This window comes from Colias eurytheme, chromosome 27, assembly GCF_061535395.1.
Source record: "Colias eurytheme isolate Ceu_HAF_F1 chromosome 27, ilColEury1 Martin Lab GWU primary, whole genome shotgun sequence".
In the NCBI taxonomy this organism is placed as follows: domain Eukaryota; kingdom Metazoa; phylum Arthropoda; class Insecta; order Lepidoptera; family Pieridae; genus Colias; species Colias eurytheme.
This window is the reverse complement of record NC_143006.1, coordinates 3,420,594-3,440,940: the sequence shown is the minus strand read 5'-3', so window position 1 is coordinate 3,440,940 and position 20,347 is coordinate 3,420,594. Positions and strand designations below refer to the sequence as shown.

The 20,347-nt window shown below is 32.3% G+C and overlaps 1 protein-coding gene and 1 long non-coding RNA gene across 2 annotated transcripts in view; both read left to right on the top strand.

The window, feature by feature from the left end:
- LOC149896823 (irregular chiasm C-roughest protein-like) overlaps positions 1 to 10,595 on the top strand; it is a 105,114-nt gene extending 94,519 nt beyond the window's left edge. The window contains exons 13-22 of the mRNA XM_090117171.1: positions 2,660 to 2,805; positions 3,237 to 3,390; positions 4,201 to 4,427; positions 5,116 to 5,265; positions 5,990 to 6,093; positions 8,023 to 8,165; positions 8,512 to 8,688; positions 9,118 to 9,221; positions 9,576 to 9,678; positions 9,951 to 10,595. Of these exons, the coding sequence (XP_089973297.1) occupies positions 2,660 to 2,805; positions 3,237 to 3,390; positions 4,201 to 4,427; positions 5,116 to 5,265; positions 5,990 to 6,093; positions 8,023 to 8,165; positions 8,512 to 8,688; positions 9,118 to 9,221; positions 9,576 to 9,678; positions 9,951 to 9,988 (1,346 nt within the window). The 3' untranslated portion in view covers positions 9,989 to 10,595. The remainder of the gene's footprint in view (positions 1 to 2,659; positions 2,806 to 3,236; positions 3,391 to 4,200; positions 4,428 to 5,115; positions 5,266 to 5,989; positions 6,094 to 8,022; positions 8,166 to 8,511; positions 8,689 to 9,117; positions 9,222 to 9,575; positions 9,679 to 9,950) is intronic.
- Positions 1 to 18,780, top strand: part of LOC149896822 (uncharacterized) — a 247,092-nt gene extending 228,312 nt beyond the window's left edge. The window contains exon 2 of the long non-coding RNA XR_016458270.1: positions 18,392 to 18,780. This is a non-coding gene — a long non-coding RNA (uncharacterized LOC149896822). The remainder of the gene's footprint in view (positions 1 to 18,391) is intronic.
- Positions 18,781 to 20,347: the final 1,567 nt, after the last annotated feature.

The following is a 20,347-nucleotide window of genomic DNA, read 5'->3' as shown; positions in this document are numbered from 1 at the left end:
TTTTAGGTATTTCCATATATTTGTTGTTTGTTACTTGCGTACAAGTACTAAGCATATTATATTACTGAAATTGTAATTATAATTATTTATTTTGCTCTATCCCATGAACGGTAGAGATTGCTGTTCAGCAATAAAGCCGTATATTGTACACATGATGCCTTGTTACAATATTGTTATTTTTCCTTTGTCATTTGTTCAATTAATCTTTAGCAAAACCCACAGCAATTTTTGTTGTTTTCAAAATTATTTTGTACCTACTAGCTTTCCGCCCGCGGCTTCGTCCGCGTTTTCAAAAGAAAAACCTGCATAGTTCCCGTTTTCGTGGGATTTCCGGGATAAAACCTATCCTATGTGTTAATCCAAGTTACCCTCTATATGTGTACTAAATTTCATTGTAATCAGTTCAGTAGTATTTGCGTGAAAGAGTAACAAACATACACACACACATCCACCCTCACAAACTTTCGCATTTATAATATTAGTAGGATAGGTATTCTACTTCTAGGATAGGATTGTACTTTCTGATGTTTTTGTATAACATATGAGTAACTATGTATTTTAAGTAGGCGTATATATTTCAGCCAAGTTTGTATCAATCATGTAAAAATTTCCTCGTAATATGTTGCCCTTTAAATTTTCCACGTAGTCAAGTATATTTATCGAGCAAACAGTTTTTATACTATTTACTAGAATGTAAAAATTATTATACTGGAAACTTACGCGTCATACTCTCCATTTAATTATGGTCCTTTAAAGGTTAAAAACTACTTACGGTTTATTCGTGGAAATTATAGTTTTACTAGATTTCCGCCCGCGGCTTCGCCCGCGTTTTCAAAGGAAAACCCGCATAGTTCCCGTTCCCGTGGGATTTCCGGGATAAAACCTATCCTATGTGTTAATCCAAGTTACCCTCTATGTGTGCTAAATTTCATTGTAATCGGTTCAGTAGTTTTTACGTGAAAGAGTAACAAACATACACACACACATCCATCCTTACAAACTTTCGCATTTATAATATTAGTAGGATAGTATTCTACTTCTAGGATAGGATTGTACTTTCTGATGTTTTTGTATAACATATTATGAGTAACTATGTATTTTAAGTATTATAGTATATATTTCAGCCAAGTTTGTATCAATCATGTAAAAATTTCCTCGTAATAGGGAGCAATATTGTTGCCCCTTAAATTTTCCACGTATTCAAGTATATTTATCGAGCAAACAATTTTTTATACTATTTACTAGAATGTAAAAATTTCCCTGGAAACATACGCGTCATACTCTCCATTTAATTATGGTCCTTTAAAGGTTAAAAACTAATTACGGTTTATTCGTTGAAATTATAGTTTTATGTGCAATACGGAGAAAAAAATAATTACTAATTCAAGGAATGCTAATATTTCCTAGTATAATTAATACGTTGAAACTTACCTACGCATGATTCATGAACTGGGTAAACACATAGGAATCGAATTGTGAAAGAATAAAACAAATATTTCAGTAGGTCCTTTGTGTCCATTAAATGAAATGAAACATACTTAATATCGATTTTCTGAAGTAAACAATCTTCAATGTACCTACTTACACTGTTGGATTATTTGATACTAGATAAATACCTTGACTTTGTTTCCAAATAATTAAAAACTGTAATTTTTCCACTTCTTTTTAACAAAAACTTCATCCATATCCATTAGGCATATTTTTAGAATAACCATCAATATTAAAATATTTTCTAAATTCCCTTTTTCAATTAGGTATCCACAACATTAAACGCAATCATATTTAGTTTTGACTTGAAAACAGCTTCTACATTTCAAATATTAATAAACATTTTAATCACCAAACTTTAAAATTCTTCCATTCATTTACCAACCAGCAAATATTTTTTTCAATCGGTCAATCGATACCTCAACACATATTTTTAATCGATACCAATAACTCGATTATAAACACAAAAATAGATCTAAAAGTTCTTCTCATAATAAATCTAAAACACAAAGAATCATTTAACTATCTCTAATAGGATTAACATTAAACGACGTTTATATGTAATTAATATAGATTAAACTTCTAGAAGCGATGGTATGAATAATATTACCGTTATTAAGTCGAAGAACACGATAAAACCCGTTAAAATAACATAATAGATGTGAATTGATGAAAATATTAGGGTTCAGTAATTGATAGTAATTATTCATATTGGAACATGGTTTTGTAATGAAATTGAAGTTTTCAAGACCTTACTTGGTAATAGATCGGAATATGTATAATGTAATAAGTTTTTTTTTTCAATGTTTGAGAAGGTATAGGAAAGCAAATTGTAATGAATTTGTATGCAGAGCATAGTGCATTAGATTTTTTATATTTTGATAGTTGAATGATTTATTATGTATTTTAATTAATGTACGGACTTCCATCTTACGTCCATTTTAAAATTGAATACAGGATTTTTTACTTTTTATTGTGTTAACAATGCATTATTTTAGTTGTAGATACAAGTTATAGTAATTAATTAATGTGTGTTCATTACACAATCAAATATTTCTCTTGCCAAAATAATAATGCTCACTTTCTAAGCACAATCTATTCAACCTTTTCATACTGAATTTAATTTTACTATGAATACAATACAACGAAATAAAACAAAATCTCTTTCCAGGGCCACCAAAAATACTATCGAACGCGACGCAATTCGGTTCCCAAGGTGACACAGTGAACATAGAATGTGCAGCTTTCGCAGTACCCAAAATTGATAACATCGTCTGGACGTTTGAAGGGAAAGAGATAGATGGTGTACATGATCAGGTTAGTAATTATACTATGGCATTTTAACGTTAGTTTAGCGGCAGTTTTATGAGAAATATGTTTTTACACATCTTTGATATAGTTTTGTGAAGATGATTTCAGTTATAATCGGAAACAAACTATATGAATTTATTTAGAAGTCTTCACGTTTAGCTTACTGGATATTTAACATGATACACTCATTAAAATTTGAATCGGGGATCTAATAAGTTGAATAATTTATTAGTTTATTAATAATCATGCAAGAGCATTTCAAGTTGTTAATAAATTATTTAAACATAGAAAAAAATAACAATTAACACCCTTAAAACCGAATATGTATTAGTTAATGTAATGAATGTTTAACTTGCATGAAATAAATCGAAACAATTTTCTTTATATGAATTCGATTTATATTCCTATTTTTATTTCGTAATTTTACCCTAATACAGGACTACGCTTTCCAAGAGGACCTGCAACCTGGTGGTATCGTAAACTCAACCCTCATCATCAGAGAAAGTCAAGCGAAGCACTTTGGAGTGTATCGATGTAATGTGTCCAATGATTATGGCAGTGATACTATGGATATTGTTGTTCGGCCTAATAGTGAGTATTTGGCTTTATTTGAAACATCTTTTAATGAATTTTATTTAGGTCGATTTTCAGTTATAAAATGAACATTTGTTTACACAGCAAAACTTCAGTAAGAACTGTAATTCAAATGCCCAATTAATCTCAATAAAGTGACTAATCATAATGCCATTTTAGTTCTAGTTCATTTAGTTATAGTTCATTTTAGTTCTAGTTCTCATACTGAAAAGGTTGCAATTCCAAACCATCACAACATTATAAAACCATTTTCCCAAATATTTTTCCTAAAACGTACGCAGTCGACATGATAATTGCAAAAATCCCTTTATTAAAAACACAACTTACATTCTAGTGGAATTTTAAAACGCCTGCAATTTTCCACGGAGTCTAAACCTCGTAGATTCTTAAACCAAGTTGTGAATTACTTGAGGGTACATGAGAAAATCCTCGACTTTATAAGCTTTTCTTTAAAACGTTTGAAATATATACATTTGTGTGTGATAGTGTAAGCTTGCAGTCGCAAATTGAATTATCTGAATCGTATTTTTTATAAGGAAAAATCTGTGGGAAAAATGAAGTACCTATTGTTGATGTGTATCGTGGAAATTGTATTTTAACGTAAATATTTTTTTAGACCAAAACCACCAATCACCATTATATTTTTGCACAATTAAATGAGCTATCTAAACCGAGAATTTTTCAAATCGGACCAGTAGTTCCCGAGATTAGCGCGTTCAAACAAACAAACTATTCAGCTTTATAATATTAGTTTACTGTTTATGTAACTAACTAAAATTGGATAAAACATAACCATTTCTTTCACAGAATCATTCCCGCTCTTACTAATTCTGTTCGGCGTGACCTCCGGCACAATAATGGTAGCAGCAGTGATAATGCTCGTGATACTCTGCCAAAGAAAGCAGAGGAAGAACAAACAAGTGACAGAGAAGCCAGATGTCACAGTCACTGCGGAAGAATTGTATAAAGATGATCGGAATTCCAATATAAGCGACCTGAAACTGGAGTTGCGGCAGAACGGGACTTGTGATGTTGTGAGTTTTGTATTGTATTGTAATGTATTGTAATGTATTGTATTTTATTGTATTGTTGTATTGTATTGTAGGGATATTTGTTGAATTTAAGAATAGTGGGTACGTGGTATGTGGAATTTTATTTTATTGTTCGGTTTCGTTGTTAAAGTGGGTGTGCAGATTTGTGAAATATTTACATTTCGTAGGTGGTATTGTATATATGTATAACTGAACTGAAATACTTCTATGTATATAGATGATATATTGTACAATAATACAAGATGACATTTTTGCTAGATTTCGGAGTAGTGGGTGTAGGCTTGTGAAATTGTTCATTTTAATGGTGTTTTATACAGGCTGTTGTTTGGATTGCATTTTATATGTTCCTGTAGAAAAATTATAATTAGATATCGCTTCAAAGCGATAAGGCCGCCAGTTTGGACGGTGTGAATTTCTTCTTTTTATTGTGTACTAGAGGTCCGCCCCGGCTTCCCCCGTAGTACATATTTCGTAATAAAAGGTAGCCTATGTCCTTTTTCGGGTATCAAAATATCTCCTTACCAAATTGGTTCAGTAGTTTAGGCGTGATTGAGTAACAGACAGACAGACAGAGCTACTTTCGCATTTATAATATTAGTATGGATGTAAATTGTATCTGTGCATTGTGTAATAAAGTATTTTTTTTATTTATTTATTTAAATAAAACCAGGACTACTCGAACACGGGGTCAGACAGCACGCTGTGCTCTAACGCGAAGCTGGGCAGCGGCGCGCCGCTCGCCGGCTCCGCGCCGCTTGCGAATAACTTCCCGTATCGTTACAGTAATGATTATAGCGATCCAGCTTATACGGATTATAAGGTGAGTGTAATACGTACAAATAATAAAATTCAGGACATTTTTGAAGTGAAAACTTCTTTAGCGGCGTTGAGCACTTTTTCTGTAATGGGTATAAAATCTTAAACTCCCGTCAGGACACGTGACCTGATCGAAAAAGTATAAGGCGCGGGTCAAACACAAGCGGCGCGGGCGCGGGCGTGCCATAAGCGCACCTCTTGAATCTGTTTTGCACCACGTCCTTCTTATACATTTTGTATGAAAGAATTTTGGACAGACGAGACGGCACGCCACCAAATTATTTCATACAAAATGCCAATAGCGGCGCGGTGCGCCGCGGGCGGGCGCGCCGCGCCGCGCCGCTTCTATATGTCTATCTGTCCCGCGCCTAAGACGGATGGATATCAAACATGCTCAACGTTAATAATCAAGTTTTCACTTCTGCCGGCACTCCCGGAGTGCAACCCGTCTTTTTTTTTTAATTGAAAAAAGTGGAAAATATAAATATAGGATTCAAAGTTTTTGTTAACAATAAAAAATTGTATATTATTAGAACGTAACTTTCAAATTTCACTTCATTTTGTTTTGAAGACGACATTTCTTGTCGACCAAAAAATTTTCAACTTTTATTTTTAACGAAAAATTTAAATCACAGAGTTTGAAATACTTACTTGATACTTATTGATGATGTCAAATAATCACAATTTTCGTCTTTTTTGTAACACCATGTATATTCCTTTTACATCAGGTAAATGGATATTCGACCTACGTCCATTACGGCCACGACTATACGCCGGGCTCTTTGAGAGTTCAGTCACCTACGATGGGCAGTGATAAGCTCACGCCGAATAGGTGAGTTATACAGGGTGTCCTATTTGTGTACTGAATAGAAGTTAGGTGTAGATTTTTGGTGGTGTTGCTATTATAATTAAGATAAGTAAGAAGTAAGATTTCAATCCAAGTACACATTAAATGTTTTTGGGTTTGCGAAGTTGCAAATTTAATTTAGTTGAAAACATAAATAAATTCATAAGAAAAACTATTAAAAACTTCCCTAAAAACCGTGCACTAGATTTTTTTAACATGTGCGTATTCATTTCTCATAACTACTCGCCAAACTGATTACATCCATATTCTATTGAAAAACACACCTAGTGAAAAGATAAACATTTTAAACTACCCTCAAAATTTTCATATAAGGAAGGGCGGGGCTATTTTGTCGGCGGGGCAATCTTGTCAGAAGACTTTGTAGCCTACAGTTTAATAGATTTCTAGTAACAACATCTTTCGGCAGGTATAAAATTTAATTAACTACGCGATAAGCTAACAGATGTTGCTGTAGGATACATGGTTTTGGAATTACAGCTATTCTTCTACAGTCGCCATTTTGAATGGACACAACATAGACGACGCTCCGCAAATTTTATTTCGTTTTACGTGTAAAAAGTTATTGTTGTGAAATCTGCCCAAGGTAAGTAATAACTTTGAATGTTGGAGATTCTTTCTAGACTATTTATTTTATCTTACGCTTTAAATAAAAAGTGTTATTAAGTCCGATGTCATAACCACAAAAAATATTTTGGCGGGGCTATGTTGTCCATTTTTAAGACGAAATAGCCCCGTCGATTTTGTATGAATTTGCAAAAAGCTAGTGACGTGCTACGATTGGCTTTCCTATCGACATAAGCATAAATGTTGAGGCAACTGACATTGTGTTTTGTTATGAGTACACATATTTAACTCAACACTTATAAATTAATTACTTGATGTAAACATAATTTATCCAAAATCTATTTTGGGTGAATTAGAGTGGTATTACACTTATTATTAAGTATACCATATAAGTAATAAATTTTTCACTGTAATAACAATAATACATTTTTAATTAGTGAAGAGAGTGCCAAAACGCGTCAAGTTAAGCCACTTAACTTTTCTTATTCAAATTGATTCCACACAAAAAGTTATCGATATTTCATAATTTATCCAAAATCTATTTTGGGTGAATTAGAGTGGTATTACACTTATTATTAAGTATACCATATAAGTAATAAATTTTTCACTGTAATAACAATAATACATTTTTAATTAGTGAAGAGAGTGCCAAAACGCGTCAAGTTAAGCCACTTAACTTTTCTTATTCAAATTGATTCCACACAAAAAGTTATCGATATTTCAAAAAAAAAAATGTATCGATATTGTGTGCGCGTCACTATCTTGTATGGACGCGAGACGGAATAGCCCCTCCAAAAATTTAGAATGATTTTTCTCGAAAATGAGCCTTATGTCTGCGTAATTAAATACAAATTCAAATAGGCAGCGTCATCAGTATTGTATATTTCTGAGTAAAATGGAAATTGCTCCACAGATGTCGTTCTATTTAACTCTTGACGAAATAACCCCGCGCGGGGCTATTTTGCCCAAAGTCAACTCCTATTAGAATTTAGCTATTTTCTTAGCTACTGCAATCGTTTTTCACGTTCTAAATATGATGAATAGAATAAGAAATAACGGCTTGCTTTGATGTAATTGACAAATTTTCCGTAGCTATTATTTAAGAAAAAATACAGACGTGTTCTTTTTTGAGTGTTATTTTTCGGACGGAATAGCCCCGCCCTTCCTTACATTTTTTTTCATAATCAACAAATAACAGGATTCTATACTCACTTATCAAGTTGATCATCTATACTCTATCGCAACTATTACACACGTACAACTTTTCCTACTCAAAAAATTCTTTTCCTACTAAATAAATAAATAAATTGATGATTTAATTAACAACAGGTCAATAAACGGCAGTCTCCCGCGAAGTATAGACACATCCCTGCAGCTGGCGGGCGGCGGCAGTCAGAGCAACTCGCTGCAGCGCGCCAAGCGACAAGGGAGCAACAACGCTATTAATAGCTTAGGAGTGCCTAGCACAGAAGGTAGGCTTATCTTTTTTTACTATTATTTGGTGTAAGAAATAGCAGAGGCGACCAGGTTTTTTTGAAGTGAAACTTCTTTATCGGGGTTGTAAAAAAATTTAGTGTATCATTTTTTCGTTACGCGTGACATTTTTCCGTCACGCGCCATCTTTTTCTTATCCCTACCACGCGTGATCGACGTAATTCTGTAAAGTTGCATATACTTAGTAAATTATTTTTTGAAAAATAAGGTCATAAAGAAGTTTCACATCTTACGTGTGTACAACTAGTACACGCACACATTTTTTTAATATTCCAGCTCGAAGGACCAAAAAATCAAATTTCATTAATTTTTCTTTTCAAACAGGAAATCGAGTAGGCAACGGTGGTATAATCCATGGAGTAGATGTGAGATACGCAGCTACGTATGGGAATCCCCATTTACGCAGTGGGATCGGGTTTACTGTGAACACGGCGAAACCCGCGTCCACACCGGCACCGCCGCCGTATTCTTCTGTTAGAAGTTCTGTTATTATACCTTCTGGTAAGTTTAATGTGTTATTTATTCTGTTAAAAATAACGTTATAAGTATATGCGTCTAATGTTTCGGTGTTAAATATGTGTCGTTGTTTGAATTTTTAAATTTAATAATTTTGAATTGAATACCCTATCGAATTATGTACCTATATTTCTAATTAACTTTGAAAGAAAGAATCATTTATTGTACATATATTTAACATACTTTTCTTTAGCTACAGACTACTCTTGAAAATGCTTCAACAAAATATTTTCTATAATCTTTCAATAAATCTTAACGTCACTATTCGCAATTTCCACACCATCAAATTTTGCAAATAAATTAATTTCAAATTATCGTGTCCATACATTCAATACCCGATTCACCAGTTTAGGTACATCGTACATACAATACCACACTGATACAGGTACATTATATACCGTATTCCCGGTACAGGTACATCATCCCACTCAATAACGTCACCAACAAGTCTCGCGTCCCCGCAGTGCGCGACGAGCCCCATCACTAACTCCACTATGTCTACGGATAGCGCACAGCCCGTGAGTAACGTTTGATACCGGTATTATTTGGTTTCGTTATCGGTGTGTTTCTATTAAGTAGCATAGGATATCGTTGTTTGGTATTTAATTTTATAATTTTATATGTTATATGAAAAATAAATTATAATTGAAGTTTTGATGTAGGTATATTGTAAAACTGAGTTGATTAAATTTTATTTGTAATGACATTGATTCATTATCAGTAATTTCTATTACACAGTTCAGGATTCAATTTTTTAAGCTTATATACTTTGTTGTAAAATTCTTGGTATTATTAAATAGAAATTAACTATGTTTATCAAAATTCACTATGCCAAACGTAAATTAAATTATGTTTGTATTTTTTTATCCTAGGTCGGAGTAGTAACGTCGTCAACGACGCCACAATCTCCAAGCTCTCATTATATTTTAGCACCGTCAAGTAGAGCATTGACTAATACCACTGTTACCAAGAAAGGTAAGATTAAATATTCAAGTTTAACATTTATTCTTTTAACTTTTTCTTTAAGATACGTAGAGTGAATACTCTTGGAAAAGCATTTTACAAGGTTTTAAGGTATAAATACCGTATTGTTTAATAGTAAATTCATACAGTCCACAGTAAATTGAATCAGATTTTTGACTAATTCGGTATAGTACTTAATTATATTATTATAATTAATTATTATCAAATAAGTTGATGAAAAAATTACCTCATTTTACAAGTCTTAACATATTCTCCATTTACAGGTAACGGTATCCAAACACCGCTCGCCACACACGTATAACAGAATACCGGTATTGCAATGATATAATCGAAAATACCGGTATCCAAGGACATAACGAAAAGTGATATCGAACTGTGAAGTGATTTAGTGTGATTTCAAAATAACGGACAGTGATTTGTAACGTTATATTAGGATGCATTTTTTATGCAACGAAAATTATAACAGTTGCGTGGACATTTTAAAACTAAAGTCTATATGAAATACGCCAAACGGTTTGTTGATAACTATATAAATAGATAATTTTAATGTGTTTTCGTTGTTAACAGCAGCACTTTTGTATTGTATTTTAGTTGTTTAAGTCGTATATTGATAATTGTTGTACTATTTCAAATAGTTATCTAAATTAATCTGAACTTTAGTCAATTTCAAAACATCCGAATGAGACTGGTCTATTATTATATTGTATAAAGTGTAAATAACTATGAATAGATAACTTCTTGGCTTCACTATATGGAAAAAAGCGTTTTTTTATCTTTAGTTTTTAGGTTTTACTTGTGTTGTCATTGTTATAAATAAAAATTGTCCTGTTATAAGCTATTTGCCTTATTTCACTTAGCTTTTTGCAGGTAACCTTCGGTACTATAAACAAAATATATTTTACACAACCTATTGTTGAAGTAACACTTTTATTAATGTGTCTGTCTTTTGACTGTATTTTAAATCCTTTTTTCCTATTTTTACTTATTATCGTATTTATTTCCACTTAGCCAGATTTAAAGTCATGATTTTTTTACTATTATCTTGGTTTTTTGTCGCTACAATTCATTACTAATTTGTTTATCGAGCTACATTCTAAGACAAGATATTAAGTAAAAAAATATTTTTTTCGTAAACTTCATTTATTTTTTTTTAATAAAAAAACCATTTTAGTGAAGCCAAACTATGACTGTTGCACTAATAATGGCCTTTCCATTAATATCTAGATTAGTTAGATCTTAAATTCTTGTTATTTGTGCATTTTTTTATTTAAAAAAATTTTAAATCTTCAATTTAATGAAATATTTTAGTCATCTTGATGAAATGTTTATAAAAACTAATATGAAATAGTATTTTACTGATTTTTAATAATATATATACTGATTTATTTAAAAAGTGCTTAACTTTTTGTTTGATGCCTAAAACCCAACGAAAATTGAAAATTGTCCTAAATTTAAGCTTTAAACTTATGTAGTGCCATTCATATCAAAAACATATCTTTTATCTTGGTATGAAAAATCGTATTTTTTATTAGATAAAAATATACTTTAGCTCAGACTTTAGGTAATAGTGCAAAAAAAATCTCTTCAGTGGAGTTATTTTAATTATTTCATAGAATATTATTTACTAAATATTTCACAAATTATAAAAAAAAATGTTTTCACATATCAAAATGACTATGCTCAAACAAAAATTAAAAAATTTAAATCAATTTCATTCTCATTTTCATTTTTCGCTCTAAGACTGACTAGTGTAATTATTTTCGTTTCGATCATTTTAAACGCATTAAAAATCATTTTATAGTAAATCGATAAATTCAACACACTTACCGTCCTCTTATATCAAACTATATTATTCAATTAAAAAAAAAACTTATTAAAATGACCCGGTAATTGAAGAAAAAATTTATAAATTGGCTTTTTCTTTCATTAATCTGTTCTAATTACCATTTTAATTGATCGCATTTTTTTTCAATTTGGATAAAACTACACAATTCCAAAATTCATTGACACTTTTTTTATATGTTTTCACGATTAAAGTGAAAGTCAACACCATTTGCTTAGGCATACATTCCTTCATTTCGTGATAGGTAAAAAAAAAATTATAACAATTAAAATTTTTTTATTATTTTCGATTCATTTATTTCTCATAAATATGTGTCCCTTGCGATCTGTATTTCAGCATTTTTTTAGATTTCTTAATTAATCTACTTACAATAATTATAGAGAAAACGTAATAAAAAACAACTAAAAAAACTCCAAAGAAAAGTTACATAAACGTCCAATTATACGAGTCTCAATAAATTTCTAAAAAAGGCTAAAATTGAATAAAACATGACAACAGTGACGTCAATATGGTGAACTTCTAAGCCATTGTTAAGTGACCTAAATAAAGTTATTTTCAGCTGACCTATACGTAACTTCGGAATTCATTTAGCTACTGTTTTGTTTTATATACTGTAAACTGAGTTAAATAATCAGTCCTTAACTTTCGTATAAACACAATATGCTTTTGTTTAATTTAAACACAATATTCTACTGTATATTATATTCATACGTATCTCGGAATAATTCATTTAGGTACAGAATTTTTTAAAACGAACAAAATTTGATCGCGAGGCGAGATTTTATTTATTTAAAAGCACTATCGGTCCGCCCCGGCTTCGCCCGTGGTACATATTTACGTTTTCTCTCTCTAAGAACCATCCTCGTACTTCAAGGAATATAATAAAAAAGTATTATCGAAATCGGTCCACCCGTTCACGCGTGCTTCGAGGGTTTCATTTATATATGTATATATATTTTAATGCTATTAAAAAAACTCATTTAGGTATTGGTTTTATATACCTACTGTAAATTTAGTTGCTCCCAATTTTTAATTCGTATAGACACGTGCTATTTTAAAGGTAATAAGGAAATATTCATACAAATTAGTATTGCCTATTGAGCATTTGGAAAATAAACTAAACTTTTATCAAACAATGATACTAAAATCGTCCTTATTGAAGTTGCCTATTGATCCAAATCAAATATAGCTCATTAAAATTAACGATTTTGGGTCTAATGTCGAATAATTGAGGTCAGTTTGTCTGTTACCGAATGTATATTATTAATTGGGTATTGGTACATTAGATACAGTTAAATGTATGAAATGTATTGAATATGGTAATATCAAGCGAGGGAAATACTCAAACTCAACAAGGGAAATATTTTGAAATCACTTTTATGAACCTTAAAAATAGGCTTTTATTAAATTCGATAGATCTCGGAAAAAAATCTTAAATTGCAATCAAATGTTACATCATCCCAATTTTCGGCCGTTTGTTATACAGAAAGTTAGATTATAACTTGTGTGACTTCTTCCGACAAATAAATAGCAGTTTTTGTTAATTGTAATATTTATTATCAGACTTAAGGCCTATTCACATTAGAGCGGTATCTGCTAGTGTGTAGCGGGTATCCTTATTATATATGGCACGCGATTAAATCTATTACGTACATTGAGGTATTATTACTACGTATAGAGAGGACACCACGAACAAAGTCTGTGCGACAATCGCGGCGGTGCGGGGCGCGCGTGGGGCGGCTAGTTAGTCATAGATATAAGCGATGCTTGAGACGCTTGGTGGTAACTCGTGTTACAAATAGTGTCGTAGCGATGCCCTCTCTAGTACGTAGTACATAGTAACTCAATTATAGAGACTTTAATCGCGTACCTATCCGAGTATCCGAGTATATATCGGTATGAATAGGCCTATATAGAATTGATATTATGAGAAAATATTATGTATTATAATCAATACAAAGATGTTTTTAATAACTTATAAACCTCGGAGGCCCGCATCCCTTCCCATCCCCTACCCATCCTCTCATTCCCTATCCTCATTCCCTCCCATCCCACCCCTTCTCCCTAACTCCTTCCAAATCACATGAGGACAGCAACACATCTACTTCCCAGTGGAGTGGATGCTTATGGGCGGCGTGTATCGCTTAACACCAGGCGACGCGTCTGCTCGTTTGCTATCCGATAGCATAAAAAAAAACCCAATTTTAATTGATAAATTATAATTAACAAAATTGTCAATTACGTTTATTTCAATTATAAATTAGTCAATTGTAATTTTGAATGCTTTACATTTAAATCGATTGTATAATGTTTAGGATTTTAAGCGTATGTATGTACTTAATACTTATATTTTTATTTTATTGTAATTTTTTTTTATCTATCTTGATATGAAAAAATACAATAGGTACTTGAATATAGCATGCTTATTCAACCTTATTATAAGAAATTTGCAAAAAATATTTTATTTATATTAAATAAGAACTGTTTTATTAGTTATTTATAAGAATACTGTTTTGTTGTACCTACAAAGTTTTTGAGTATAGAAATCACCAATATTGTGAAAAGTCTATAAACGGAATAAAATATAAAAAATTAGCCTACTTTATAAGTTCTCCTCAAAATTATTTAAGTATTTGTTTTAGAAAATGTTAATATATTGCTATTATTTAGATAATAAACCGTAATACTTCTTACTATTAAATAAGTATCATTATGATTTAATCTCATCAGTTTTGGTTTAGCAAAATATACCTTAACAGCAAATTATTATGTAAAATAATGTTATTTAAATATAAAAAATATCATAGATTTCTATGAAAAATATCAATTAATATAATTCAAAATTGGTGTAACAATATAAACTCTACTAAAATGTAAAATATGATATTTGAACAATAATTTTGTTCTGTATAATATTATGATAAATTGTACATTCTTCTCGTTTGTAAAAAATATCATATTTTATATAAAAAATAATTATTTTTTCTGTGATAATTAGAGTAAATTGTAAATATATCGCTACCTATTGTAAATTTGTTGTATTTAAAGGTAAGACCACTGAAAGAAAACTTCATTGTTATCATGTTATTAAGTTTTTTTCAACAACAGAAAATTCAAGAACGGTTGATTTAAACAATTCGAAATATGTTTGTAATTTTAATAGATATTGTACATTGTTTTGAAAACTGTTAACAATTAATTTTTTTATAGTATGTACCTATGACCAACGTTATAATGCTAACGTGTTTATAAAATCGAAAGGCGAATTATTCTACTTTAAAATATTATGGGGTGAAGTCCCATGTCCCAAATTGGGGTAAGGGGCAGATGCATTATGCATACATCTGTTTCACGGATCGATTTTTCTAATAAAATAAAACGCTTGATCGACAGACATGAACAAAAAACTATATTTTAAAAAACCGAACATATCTAAACCTAACACACTTCTTGCTACATGTCGCTACTAAATAGTTCGTATATGAGTGATATTGTTGATACAAAATTAATATAAATAACACCCCTACTTATCACAATATTCACTAAACAATCATATACAAAATTATTCTATACAAACTATGCCGAGAAGCAACATAAATTTATAATGTTTTGCTGAACATAAACTTTTAGTAAGAATATCAGCTGGCATATCAGCTGTTGGCAAATACAGCACCTTAACAATTTTATCTCTTACTAGATCACAACAAAAATGATATTTAATATCGATATGCTTTGTACGTTTATGAAATGCTGGATTTGCACACAGCTTCTGCGCACCTTGGTTATCATTAAATATGCAAATAGTGTACATCTTATTGGTTATTTCATATTGTAATTCCTTAAGATATAATGCTTCTCTACATGCTTCAGATAGACCAATATACTCTGATTCAGTGCTAGAGAGGGCTACACATTTCTGTTTTCTACACTCCCATGATATTACACCATCAGATAACAAAAAACACATTCCAGTATATGATCTCCTATCTTCAGAGTTAGAAGCCCAATCAGCATCTACATAGCCTGTTATTTCTGAATTACCTTCTTTACAATATTTTATTCCATAACATTTAGTTCGTTTTAAATACCTTAATACTCTTTTTGCATATTCCCAATGCTCTTTTGTGTGACAATTATTAAACTGACTTAAAAAACTTATAGAGTAACTAATATCTGGCCTAGTTAAGACTGACAAGTACATCAAACTACCAATTAGTTGTTGATAGGGCACATGACTATTTGCCCCTACTGGACCTTTATTTACATTTAATTTGACCTCCATCGGAGTATCAACAGTCTTACAATCACTTAAATTAAATCTGCTTAAAAGTTGATCAATATAAGCTTCCTGACTCAAAGTTACATATCCTTTATCTTTATTGAAGGTTACATTCATTCCAAGACATAATTTAGCTTCACCTAAGTCCTTAATGCTGAAATTATTAGATAAAATCTGTTTCAAGTTATTAGTTTCAATTATATCATTGGAAAATATAAAGAAATCGTCGACATAGACTGTCACAATGGTCTTACAATTATTAATATTCTTTGTATACATACATGGTTCTATTTTTGATCTTTTGTAACCATTACTGATCAAACAATTATCAACCTTTTTATTCCAAGCTCTAGAGGCTTGCTTAAGTCCATAAATGGCCTTTTTAAGTTTCAATACTTTATGATCTGAACTACTACTATTATAACAATCTGGCATTTTCATGTAAATGGTTTCCTCTAAATCACCATTCAAGAAAGCAGTCTTGACATCTAAATGGTGAACATCCATACCTAACTTTACAGACAATGCAAATAATAGTCGAAGGGTTGTATGTCTCACTACAGGCGAAAATGTTTCTGTGTAATCTACACCATATTTTTGGGTGAAGCCCTTTGCGACCAAACGAGCACGATAACGCACATTGTTTTCACTATCGTACTTTTTTCGTAACACCCACTTGCACTGCACTATAGTACCATCTTTTGGTACATCTACGAGTTCCCATGCACTATGATTCTCGAATGACTGTAGCTCATCCTGTACTGCCGCTAACCAATGTTCTTTCTCTGGACCTTCCAAAGCTTCCTGCAAGGATATCTCATCCATGAACATGTTGACATCCTTTATACAAGCACTTGCAAATCCATATCTGTCTGGCTGCTGCCTACGCCGGGGACCAGATATTATGTTGACATTGTTCAATATAATGGAGTCTTCACTGTCTGTTGTACCAGTCTCAGAGCTATCTAATGTGTCTTCTTCACAAGGTACATATAGTTCACTGCTGTCATCTGTGTTCGAGCTCTCTGATTGTTCAAGTGAATCTTCCTGAGGTGTCAAGTCTTTTTCCTCCACTGGAACCATATTCACTTCATCTGAACAATTTTCCTGTACCTTCAGATCACTCTCTGTCTCCATCTTGACATGACCTAGACGTCGATGCCAAACTTCACTGGACACCATCACTGCAGCCGATGAACAACACTCAGGCATGTTTAGTTTATACACACCATTCAACAGACTCGCTGTAGCCACTAATACTCCTGCTTGGTTGAAAATCTGACATCCATTATTGTTGAATGAAACTTTGTTTCCTTTTGATATAAGTTGACTAACAGACAACAGATTTGTAGTCAACTTCGGCACGCATAATACATCTTCCACTGTAATATCGTATTCACAGGCATGCGTCTTTGTCGTAATCTGCACATCTCCAGTACATACTACTGGTATTTTATCTTTATTTGCCACGACAATTTCTTTGATCATAACATCTCGCGACACATTTGACAACCATTCTTCGTTCGCGGTAAGATGAACACTCGCCCCGGAGTCAATATACCAGTCACTTTTACAAAATTCACCATTCAGGAACACGGCGCTAAACGCGTTACTTCTTGTGCGTTCATTTTTATTTGTATTCGACGCATTTTTGTCCGAAAATGTACACTGATTGCGATAATGTCCTGTTTGTTTACATTTGTAGCATCTAATGACTTTTGGTTTTGACTTTGACAAGTTTGACATCTGTTCAGTGTTACCAACATTCCGTTTCATCTTATAACTCGCAAATGCTCCACTGGAATTGGAAGCGCTACTGTCTTTGCCATTTCCACTTTCTTCCATGTCCAATAATTTTGTTTTAATGGCGTCTGATGTCAATGGTATGCCGCAATGTTCAATCGCCATTATCATAGGGGAATATTTTTCTGTTAATCCCGCTAACAAAAGCGATGCGACCCACTCATCATTGATATTAAAGCCCGTACCGCTTAATTTTTGGCTTGTTTCAATGATTTGTGTCACGTACGAAGTCATTGAAGTACTATTTTCGAGTCGTATTGAAATCAAACTCCTCAGCAAACTGATTCTTCTCGTGAATCCTGAGTCATCAAATAGGTTCTTCAATTTCTTCCACAGCTCATGTGTCGTTTGTAGACTTTTTATATGCACATAAAGCGACGAATCTATTGTCATGATCAGCTTAGCTCTGGTTTTCGCGTCACCTGCTGCTCCTATTTCTGCTGGTACAGTCTCCGACTTGATGCAATCAGACAATCCCTCCAGCACCAGAAAATTCTCAGCCGCAAAAGCCCATTCGCTGTAGTTTTCACGTCCTTTCAATTTAGGCACACTAACAAGATAATTCGTCGTCATTTTCAACTAAAAAATCTGGGCTCATAACCTCTAATAAAATAAAACGCTTGATCGACAGACATGAACAAAAAACTATATTTTAAAAAACCGAATATATCTAAACCTAACACACTTCTTGCTACATGTCGCTACTAAATAGTTCGTATATGAGTGATATTGTTGATACAAAATTAATATAAATAACAATTTTCTTTAGGGACAAGTAGGTGATCAGCCTTCTGTGTCCTGCCAGACCGAGACATTTTTTTTCTTCGTCTCCACCGGGAATCGAACCTAGGACCCCTCGGTTCTATGCTCACGCGTCAACCACAGATTAAAATATTATACAGGTAACCAATAATTTCCTTCTTGATGATTGAAAATATTTATAAATCGAGAAAGATATACAAATACATATTTATTTCTGTGTTCGATGTTCTTTTTCATATTAAAACACGAGTTTTCGATCAGTGGCCATACTTAAAATATAACTTCCTAAAGCTTTTTGTGAAATAGTCTAGCTGTAGATAGAAATGAGTAAACGAATGTTGAATTTTCAAATTAAGTTAGTGAAATTGTACAAAATACTTTTCTAAATAAATGAAACTTTGGCCTATGTAAATGAGATTTAATTTCACCCGTTCCGTAGTAATTTAAATGGAGGTAACACAAACAAAAACAAATTTTGTTTACTTTGTATTCAGCTTCTACAATTAATGTGTTGTTTATTTTTGCTAATCATTTTGACGCCTTTTACCTCGTTATAAAGGAGTTTTCGTAATAAGTTAATTTGATAATTTGCATACAAAAGTAATGTTAAGGGAAGCTTATAAAAATAATTCTACAAATATTATAAATGCGAAAGTTTGTGAGAATGGATGGATGTTTGTTATCCTTTCACGTAAACACCTCTGAACCAATAACAATGTATAAAAAATGAGGTATAGGTATTAGAAGCTGAAATCCTAGAATAAGACATAGGCTACTACTATTTTATCACGAAAATCCCACAGAAACTATACGGGGTTTTCTTTGAAAACGCGGGTGAAGCCGCGGGCAGAAATCTAATACGATAATAAGAGTATCTTAATGCTCACCAAACCAAATATACATAATACTTTATGAAAGACAAATATATTATAGTAAGTATATTCAGACACACGTACATACATTTACATAAATAATAACAAATCAAGTCTGAACCATTATGTTTTACTATAGCTGCGCCCCGCGGTTTCACCCGCGTGGCTCCGCTTCTGTTGGTCTTTGCGTGATGATATATAGCTTTCCTCGATAAATGGGCTATCTAACATCGAAATAATTTTTCAAATCGGACCAGTAGTTCCTGAGATTAGCGCGTTCAAACAAACAAACTCTTCAACTTTATAATATTAGTATAGATTTAAATAACAATAATCAACATCCATCACAATAGGTACTTTAAAAACCTCCATTATACATATACGTCATAGGTACAGCTCTTAAATAAACGCCTCAGGTAACTTCAATATCCGTTACCAATTCTAAGGATTTCTCTCCATCAAATCTATAGATAACTTAAACTAAGCTATATCTTGTACTCTATAGGCGGGAAATGCACAGAGTACTAACGCACAGAGTAACGTACAGAGTAATAGTAGATAAAGGCAACGCACAGATTATAATCCAGGCTTTGTCAAATCAAATCCAATTAATCTACTGGACTCGCCGTATCTCTGACAAGTGTAACTACACGATAGCTTTGTATGACATTGATGTATAATTCGACACAAACAAATATACGTCGTTTAAATTGCTAATTTGTTAACTGTAGCCTTCATTTTGTTGCAGTGCTCCTTTTAGGGTTTTGGTATGTGTGTAGGTGAGTATTATGATAGCAATTTCTTAAAGGTTAAAGTAAGTATAAGGACAAAAATCTTAATCACTACATCTATATATATAAAACTCAAAGGTGACTGATATAGTGATCTATCAACGCACAGCCCAAACCACTGGACGGATCGGGCTGAAATTTGGCATGCAGGTAGATGTTAGGACGTAGGCATCCGCTAAGAAAGGATTTCCGGGAAAGGAACGGGGAAAAACAGGGATGCACGTACAAAGTCGTGGGCGGAAGCTAGTAGTATATAAAACAAAGTCGCTTTTTCTGTCCCTATGTAGTTATGCTTAAATCTTTGTAACTA